The sequence below is a fragment of the Phyllostomus hastatus genome, unplaced genomic scaffold, assembly GCF_019186645.2.
Source record: "Phyllostomus hastatus isolate PE091 unplaced genomic scaffold, TTU_PhHast_1.1 phas_scaffold_129, whole genome shotgun sequence".
NCBI classification, from domain to species: Eukaryota; Metazoa; Chordata; class Mammalia; order Chiroptera; family Phyllostomidae; genus Phyllostomus; species Phyllostomus hastatus.
In genome coordinates, this window is record NW_025334009.1 from 9,696,017 (window position 1) to 9,705,396 (window position 9,380).

Here is a 9,380-nt window from a genome sequence, read left to right on the forward strand (position 1 = left end):
GAACTGAAGTGTGTTGGTTGGTGTGGGGGAATGGGCTGCACATTTACTACCAGAAATGCTGTACAAATAGTTCATTTAAGGACAATATACCACTTCCAAACAAGCCAAGCCAGTCATCACAAAGGCTAAATGAAGAAATACTAGAAGATGCAGTAAGTGAAAATCAAACAACAAACCCAAGAGTAAGAAGTGGGACAGAGGTAGCAGCAGTGAAACCAAAAACCCAGTAAGATCCTGTATTTAGGTCTACTGAACAGCCCACCGCCGACTTAGGTGGTTTAGACCGCTGTCAAGGTGAGGGGCATCGCTGACCTGGATAGCCCTGAACTTCCCCTTGCCGGTCTCCTTCCCCTAGGATTCAATCCAACAGCACAATGATCTACACCTGAGGTACCAGACCATTTAAAACTACAGCCCGGGGTGGTGTAGCTCAGTGGACTGAGGCCTGCAAACCACGGGGTCGCTGGTTTGATTCCCAGTCAAGGTACAGGCCTGGGTTGCGGGCCAGGTCCTCAGTGTGGGGCATGTGAGAGGCAAGCACACATTGATGTTTCTCTCTTTCTCCCTCCCTTCCCTTCTGAAAATAAAATCCTAGCCCCCCACAGATCTCTGCATCCTTACCCTGTCGTCTCTGTAGTCGCCATTACTGAGGGTCACGCTACCCTCTCCCTTACAGAAACGTTTAGGTTGTGGCTTAAGATCCCAGTTTCTCTAGACAACTCCTCACCCCAGGACAGGCAGCCCGAAACTGCCTGTATTTCTCCTCTATCGCAGAAGTTCTTGCACTATTACCACTTAATACCACCAACCGAAAATGACGGGCTGCTTCCCCAGTCAGGTTCAGGAAACCACCTTTAGTGAGAAATGACAGGCCACCAGAATTTGTATTGTTTACACCTACTCCTAGTATATTTTGGTAAGAAATATAAACCCTCAAGCATCAAAACCTGCTAGAATTCTATGTATTTATGGGAAATATATTTGCACCAGAGAAAAAAAAATTACCCAGTGCTCTTTCACAATGTCCCGTGAGAGCACATAACTGGTCACCAGTGGGTGTGATGGCTTTACACCACCTGAAACTGGGCGGAGAGACCAAGGAACTGATTTTCTAAAGGCTACATAACAACCCTGCTACCAACCTATTTCATAATCCCTGTCCCAGCCAACACACAGACTTTTTAATTCACAATGAAGTAATTTGCCAGCATGTCAAAAAGAACCTTTATTACTTTTAAAATAGCCTCTTATGTTCTCAGGCTTTCTTGCCAGATGCCTTTGGAGCAGCAGGTGCTTTCTGGGCTGGAGCTTTCGGACCCTTTTGAGCTTTTGGAGGCGCTGCCTTCTGGCCTGCGGCTTTCTGGGTGGGAGCCTTCTGCGCTGGGGCCTTCTTGCCTGCAGCGGTCACCTTTTTGGCTGGAACCTTTGCAGCAGCGGCTGCTGCTGCTGCACCTTTAGCAGCGAGTGCTTTTTTGGGAGAAGCTTTCTGGAGAGCTGCCCTTTGAAGCTTTCTAACTTCAAGCTTGATTAATCGGTTCCTCTGAAAAATTTCAAAGTCCGCATTTATTACACATGATACAAAAATTACTGTCATATATATTGATATATATGTATATCATGCATAAGAGACAACCCTTATGTTTCAGACCCCTATGAATTCAACTTTGGTCTACTAAGCTTCAGCGAACAGAACTACCAGACAAACAAGCTTAGATTTAAAACCGTAACAATCCTGTAGTAACTTTAAAACTTACCATTTTCTTTGCCTTCATGACTTTGTAACGATCAAAATCTGTCATCTTGGCTTTCTGTTAAAAACGAAACAAAAAAAATTTAATCACCTTGCAAACCTCCAAAAAAGAAGAGGTCACAATTCCAATGACCGCAAGCCATCACCTTTTCTCTGGCTTCGATCTTCTTGGCCCACCTTGTGGCCGCCCACTTCGTGTTGATGTCCGCCTTCTGCCAGGCCTGCCGGACGTACTTCTGGCGGGCACTGGAGAGAGCCAAGACCAGAGATGTCAGCTTTGGGGCCACACAGACTCGAGGACAGCTCTGTGCCCTCTGAAAAGCAGAACTCATGCCCCCAACCCCCCCCGAGTTAAAAAATCTTAAGTAAAATGATGGCCAAAGTACCCTTCTCATCTGTTACACCTCTAGCTCTAGCTGTCTCCAGAACACACACGTCTTTTACTTAGATGGCATTCATGAAGACGGGATGCCTATAATCTCGAACATACAATTTAAAAAAAAAAAAAGCAAAAGTCCACGTTCAAGATATAAAAGACCTCTTAGCACGTCTAGATGATCACTCCAGAGCAGCGGACGTGTAGAAAGCAATTTCCCTTCACAAAGAATGCAATGAAGCTAACCCTGAATGTTTTTATTTTGCACCAAATGCTTAAAGATTTTTGGCCAAACATCACAAAATCCAAGTGTAATCATTCTGAACTTTCTCCCAGACACTGCAAGCACCGAAACCCAGTGTGTTTATAAAGTAACCTGGTCCCACTGCAGCCAGTCGTCATGGCGGGGAGATGACCCCACAGTGACAGCGTTCAAACAGCCTCGGTCTGTCCCGTGTCAAGAAACAATCACTGACTGTCTCAACTCCTTGTAAGCAGCTGGGAACAGAACCACTTCAGAGGCTGTTATGAGATGACGTATGTTAAATGGTCATAACTGATGTGAAACCTCAACTAAGGACAGCTAGAGGATTAGGAGACAAGAGTATGAAAAAGAAACCAGAATTCCTTAGCAAAGTCTTTGTTGTGTGCAACCTGACAGAAACGTACTTCGAGAGCGAGCAAGAAAGAGAAAGAATGGCAAATCTGGATAAAGGCAAAACCAGAGAACTACCAGATCACATTTAAAAAGGAAATAATGCCTGTCTACTACACTGGAAATTCCTCTTCTCAATCGCTCTCAACTTCATTGATGTTTATTACATTCCCAAGGGAACACCGGTAAAGCAACAAAAATCTTTTTTTGAATTAAATTAAGAACACTTTTTCTAGTGTAAACAAAGCTGGGCCCTGACCAGTGTGGCTCAGTCAGTTGGGCATCCTCCTGCAAAGCAACATGTCGCTGGTTCGATTCCCAGTCAGGGCAATGCCCGATCCCTGTGTTTCTCTCCCTCTCTTCTTCCCTCCCTCCCCCCTCTCTAAAAATAAATTAAAAATTTAAAAAAACCTGCCCTGGCTGGCTTAGCTCAGTGGATTGAGCGCGGGCTGGGAACCAAAGTGTCCCAGGTTCGATTCCCAGCCAGGGTACATGCCTGGGTTGCAGGCCATAACCCCCAGCAACCGCACATTGATGTTTCTCTCTCTCTATCTCCCTCCCTTCCCTCTCTAAAAATAAATAAATACAATTAAAAAAAAATTTAGAAAACAAACAAACAAACAAACAAACAAAAAACCCTGGAGATACCGACCTGTGTGGGAACTTGAGGATGAAGTCAGTGAGCTGCATGCATTTGAAAGGCATGGCCTGTCTCCTTACTTGAGTGCAAGGTCCATCAACCAGAGCCTAGAATATTAAAACAAAATAATAATAAAATAAAAAGTCAAGATCTCAGTGCAAAACTTAGCATTTAAAATGGACAGTCTGTTTATCATATCCTTTCAGAATTTAATCGCTATTTAAATGTCTTTTTAAAAGATTAAACTATTAGTAGTACAGTATACAACCCAACTGCATATAACTTACTTGACGATTTTAAGTCTTCAATCCTTCTATTCCCAACACACTACTTACTGTTCATTCACAGCCCTCGGTCAACCCCTTAGTTTGTGGTTCTCAAACCGAGGGGCTGACAACAGCAAACACGGGCTTTCCTTGTGTCCGGCTTTGTTCCCCCTTTATACAGAGGAACTCACTTAACCCTCACCGATATTTTACCCATTAAAAGTTGTGGCTAGTTTAAGTGGCAGAGGTAATACACAAACCCAGTAGCACTGGGCCAACTCAAGTCTGGGCTTGAACCCCTACTGGGTGCCCGCTGCCTGGTTTTCTCGAAGATAAAATAAAGCCATCAGCCACAGTACTGCTCCTACCTCAGGGGGCCGCTGGGACCATTACATCCTGTACTGCATACATGTGAAGTCGTGATACTTCCCCCACACTTACCCTGTTCTGATCGATCACATCTACAATCGCGACCAGCTTCCCGGCGTGGGGCCCAAAGGAGACGTAAGCCACACGGCCAACCTCCACGAAGCGCCTGAACACCTAAAATGAGCAGGGGCAAGAAAAGGGGAGAACAGTGAAACTCACTAGAAATTCTCTACAGTTTATAAAGTTTTGCAGTTTACAGGCAACGTGGCTCAGCACAGCGAAAAACAACGTTGAGGGGAATACGCTCAAGTGCCAGGGGTCGACCTGGATGAATGAAATCCTCAGAGACGGGGTCAGCGACAAAAGCTAGGATCTCGCCGGCCTCTGATGAGGCCTCCGTGCCCCAGCCCGGCTTGGCAACGGCGTCCCGGCCCTGCAAGGCCACTGGCCGTCCGGCTTTGGCGGCGATGGCGCGCACGCGTAGCCCAGGAGCGCCAGGCCTGCCGGGCCCTCCATGCGCTCAAGGGCCGCGCGCCCAAGAAACTCCCAAATGTCGTGCTCCACCCGCCCAGGAACCCTCGCCACGCGCACGGAGAGCCCGCCGGGCGCCGTTCCGCGGCCCCCCACCAGGCGGTGGTGGAGCTGCGGGGCCGCCAGACGCACAGCCCGCGACAGCCACACTCACCATGTTGGCGGCGTTCGGCGAGAAAGAAAAAGGCCTACAGAAACCTTTGAATCGGCGTTTTAGCAAGCCCCGCCCCTGCACTAAATGGATGCGGACGTGAGCGCCGATTGGTTAGAATTCTGGCTGCGTGCGCACCCGCGAGAATGCTCACTGGGAAAACATGGCGGAGCCGGTTTGGGCAGGGTGGATTTTTTCCTTAACCCGAAGCGCGAGATCGGTTTCGGTGATCATGCGCCCGAGTTGCAGGTTATTTTAGTACTTTGGGGTGAAGAAGAGCACGGAAGCTATGACTCCAGTGTAACTCTGTCCACATTCCATTTGACTTGATTTTTTAACATTCTTCCATTTTCCACTAACCGCGCTCTCGATTTTTGTCTCAATGTTACTCATGACTTAGTGCTAGTTTTCTTCTCTCTTTAAGTTACCCCAGTAACTTTGTTAACGTTTCATTTTCAAGTAATTCAGACTTATAGAAAAGTTGCAGAGCTAATACAAATAGTTCCCATAAATGCTTTTCTTAAGATTCCCCAAATAGTCACATTTTATGTTTGCATTATCATTCTTTCATTTCTTTCTGAACCATTTGAGAGGAAATTGCAGACACGACGTTTCTTCATCGCTACACTATTAAATGTGTTATTTCCTAAAAACAAGGACATCATCTTCCGTATTCAGTACAATGATCAAAATCAGGAAATTGATACTAGTAGTCTATTACTTAATTTGTAGTTCTTATTTAAATGTTATCAGTTGTCCCACTTACAGTTTTTAGAGTAAACTGATTTTTTTTTCCTAGTCCGCAATCTGGTGGGCGATTACCAGTTGCATTTAATTGTGTCCAGTTTTTGTTGTTTTTTAATCCATAACAGTTCCTAAGCTTTGCCTTGTCTTTCGTAATACTGACATTTTAACATACAGGCTAGTTGTTTTGTGGAATGCCTCTAAATGTGGATTTTTTGTCGTTTTCCCCACGATTACATTCAAATGATACACTTTTGGTAGAAATGCTGTGCGTTTGGTGTATCATCAGGACACACGCAGGATGTCTCCGTGTTCCAATACAGCTGTATCACCTTTCATAGCTTGATGAAGATGGTGACTATTTTACTGACAATTCCCTAATCTATTTTAGTCTTTCCCTCTAAGCTCTATGCCTGCATATGTTGCCAGGACTGTTCTAAGCAGGGTCCCAAGTGACCTGCTTTTTCTGTTGTTCCGTGTAATCTAGTCTCTGCTCATCAGTCAGAGGGATCTTTTTTGAAAAAAAAAAAATCCAATCACATCTTTCTGTTTAAAACATTGTAATGGCTTTCTACAGTATTTAGAGTAAAATCGAAACTGCTTCCTCTGGCCTGCAAGGCCGTGCAGCGTATGTCCCTATGTCCAAACACACCTTATGCCATCTCTTGTACCTGTTTCATTGTGCTTCAGCCACGCTGGTCTGCAACAGGACCAGCCCTCTCCTGTTCTTTGACTTTTGCATGTTTTCTCTCCTGCCAAGAACATTCTTCCTTCTGTTCATACTCATTGCATGGTTGCCACGTGAAAAGTATAGGTCAGTCCCCTTGTCCCTTTAGTAGATCAGCTTTTTGTTTTCTTCAGGGCTATTATCACAATTGTTTGACTCATTTTTCTGGCCAGTTAGGTTGTAGTTTTGCACCAACTGGAGTAAGTTCTATGAGGGCAGCACCTCGGCCTTGCCTTGAGTGCATTTTCTTAGCACAGCGCTTTGTAAGGGGCTCAATTAGTGGGCAGTGAACGAATTAGTCTTTGGGCCGTGGCATCCTACTTTATAATTTATAAAGCCAAAGACGTGAATAAGAACATTCATGTCTTTGTGGTTAAGAGGCCCAAACTGGGACCAACCAACCCAAAGGCCCACAAGCAAGAAAATGGGTACATTGTAGTTTTATAGTGGAGTCAACAGCATCTGCATGAACATGGATACGTTGGCAGATAACAATGAAATAAGTCAGACACAAAGTGTATACTGTGTTATTTCATTTATATGAAGTTCAAAACAGGCAAACTAATCTGTGGGCGTTAAAAGTAATGAGCGTGTTTACCCTCGGAGGTTGCAGTGAGTAGGTGAAGAGAGACTCCTGCACTGCCTGTGTTCTGCTTCGCCGGGGTGTGGATTACGTGAGTGTGTTCAGCTTGTGAAAATTCAAAGCGCTACCTTTATGATCGGTACATCTCTTTCCCCGAAATATATGTTAGCTTTTAAAAAGTAAATAAATAAATACACTCAAAAATGGCGTTTCCTGGCTCTACCGCCAGAGAACCTGATTGGCAGGTCTGAGGAGGGGCGAGAATCTACATTTAAACACAAGCTCCCCAGTGGCTCACTAGATACAATGTGGGAAACACTTTCAGATTCTCCACAGTTACCCAATTATTTTTCTCAAGTTCATCATCTGATTCAGTCACCCCTATTTAAAGTCCTCCAAACGGTCCTTTGAATCCCCTCTTCTACAGAATAAAGTCCAAACTTCCTCGCCTGTCATTCAAGGCCCTGCTCAAACACTTCTGCTCATGCTCCCCCCTGTGCTGCTGTAGCTGCAGGTCTCGTGGCTTCTCGTGCAGTTGGGCTCCCTCTTCCCAGAACGTGCTCCTCGCTGTCCAGGGAGAACCACAGCAGGTCCTTGAAGAAGCATTTTGAGACTCCTTCCCAAGCAGCCCCAGGCTGTTTTCAGATTTCTTGGAAGCCCTGTGATAATGGCAAGGTAACTCTAAGTAAGCCTTGGCTACCTTACAAGGTCATGGGTGTCCAATAATGAGCAAGATAATCATTAGCTGCTACTGTCATCAGCAACCAAACCCCCAAACTAAGCACATGCAGAGCTCAGGTAGGCCGGTTACACCCCTTCCAGGACGCCCACCCAGCCTGCTGGTCCAACCACTGAGAGGACTGGCTACTCCTGTCCCCTCCGCATTCTCCTTTCCGTGTCATTTCGAATCAATTCACAGATGTCATGGTCAACTTCATATGTCAACGTGACTAGGCTACAATATCCAGTTACTCATTAATCCAAATGTTAAGGTATTTTGCAGATGTGATTAAAGCCCATAATCAGTTGTTTTTAAGGGAAATTATCCCGAGTAATCTTAGCGAGCTTCACTAAATCAGTTGAAAGACCTTAAGAGCAGAGCCAACCCAGACCTCCCCGAGAAAGAAGTCCCACCTGTGGACAGTGGCTACGGCTCAAGCCCAGGGCTGCAGCCTGCCCTTGGGACAGCCTGCTCTGTGCATTTCAGACTTGCCTGTCCAGCCCCGACAGTCACATAAGGGATTTGTTGCAAAAGCAATCTCTTAACACATATCTCCTACTGGTTCTATGCCTCTGGTTAAACCCTGACTGCTATACCAGATATGTCATTTCACCTGGAAATAGTTGGGCATCTGTCTAAATGGTAAGGATTCTTGAAAAAAATTTTCATAAGACCATTGTTTGACCCCCCCAAAATTAACAGCAATCCTTGATCCCATCAAGTGTTCAAATTTCCAATTGATTCATAATTTGATAATATGAAAAATATTTTTGGGCTAATAATTTTTTTCTCAGCATCTTTAGTTAGGGAGAAAAGAAAAAGGGTCCTGATGTGGGAAAGATTTTCTCCGAGGCTCCAGCAGAGGGCTCTCACGTCTCACGTGTTTCAAGAGGAAAGATAATTTGTCTCATTTCTCTTCTAACCTCAGTCTGAACTCAGCCCAGGACTTATTTAGCATATAGTACACTGGCAAATGTATGATGAGTGAATGAATGAATGAATAAGTAAACGGATGAAATAAATGTGTTTTAAAACTTGTATTCATTGGATATACTCTATGCCAGACATTGACTAAGAACATTTCTCTTTTCTCAACTCTCCCATGAGGTAGCTATTATTCCCATGTCATGCATGAAGAAATAAAGGCTCAAAGAGGTTGAAAGACTTTATGAGATCATAGAGGTAGCAAATAGAAAATTCTTGAGTTAATCCAGTTCTATAATTTTATTTTTTAAGGGTCTTATAGGACATATAGGAAGTGCATAAATGGTTCAGAAAAGAGAACCCCTGTAACTACTAGCTAGTTCTAGAACATCCCCTTCACCCCAGAAACCCTATTACTATGGACTGAATGTCTGTGTGCCCTTGGTATTCATTTGTTAAAAGTCCTAACCCCGCCCTGGCTGGCGTGACTCAGTGGATTGAGCCTGGGCTGTGAACCAAAGCATCGCAGGTTCGATTCCCAGTCAGGGCACATGCCTGGGTTGCAGGCCACATCTCCAGTGGGGGCCACGCGAGAGGCAACCACACATTGATGTTTCTCTCTCTCTCTCTTCAAAAAAAAAAAGTCCTAGCCCCCAACTCGATGGCATTTGGGGTATGGGGCTTTTCAGAGGTAATTCAGGTCAGCTGGGGTCGTGAGGCGGTGCCCAGTAATCACGACAGGATTACTACCCTTTTTAAAAGGACACCAGAGAGCTCCCTCTCTCTGCACAAGCACAGAGGCAAGACCATGCGAGGACTCAGTGAGAAAGCAGCTGCCTGCGAGCCAGAAAGAGAGTGCTCACCGGGAACTGAACTGGCTGGCACCTCGATCTTGGACTTCCCAGCTTCCAGAACTCTGAGAAGTTAGATTTCTGTTGGTCAA

At 45.2% G+C, this 9,380-nt stretch overlaps 1 protein-coding gene across 1 annotated transcript; it reads right to left on the reverse strand.

The window, feature by feature from the left end:
• Nucleotides 1–1,197: 1,197 nt before the first annotated feature.
• Nucleotides 1,198–4,840, reverse strand: RPL14 (ribosomal protein L14). The gene is made up of 6 exons (XM_045857040.1): nucleotides 4,742–4,840; nucleotides 4,129–4,230; nucleotides 3,434–3,528; nucleotides 1,897–1,996; nucleotides 1,755–1,808; nucleotides 1,198–1,540 (listed from the first exon to the last, which is right to left on the reverse strand). The coding sequence occupies exons 1-6, from the start codon at nucleotides 4,742–4,744 to the stop codon at nucleotides 1,256–1,258; spliced, it is 639 nt and encodes a 212-aa protein (XP_045712996.1). The 5' UTR covers nucleotides 4,745–4,840; the 3' UTR covers nucleotides 1,198–1,255.
• Nucleotides 4,841–9,380: the final 4,540 nt, after the last annotated feature.

Excerpts from the sequence above, each read along its gene's own strand:
- RPL14 (XM_045857040.1), bottom strand. Across the intron at positions 3,529-4,128 it reads ATGTGATCGATCAGAACAGG|GCTCTGGTTGATGGACCTTG; the intron begins GTAAGTGTGGGG and ends TTAATATTCTAG. Across the intron at positions 1,997-3,433 it reads ATCCTCAAGTTCCCACACAG|TGCCCGCCAGAAGTACGTCC; the intron begins GTCGGTATCTCC and ends GGCTCTCTCCAG.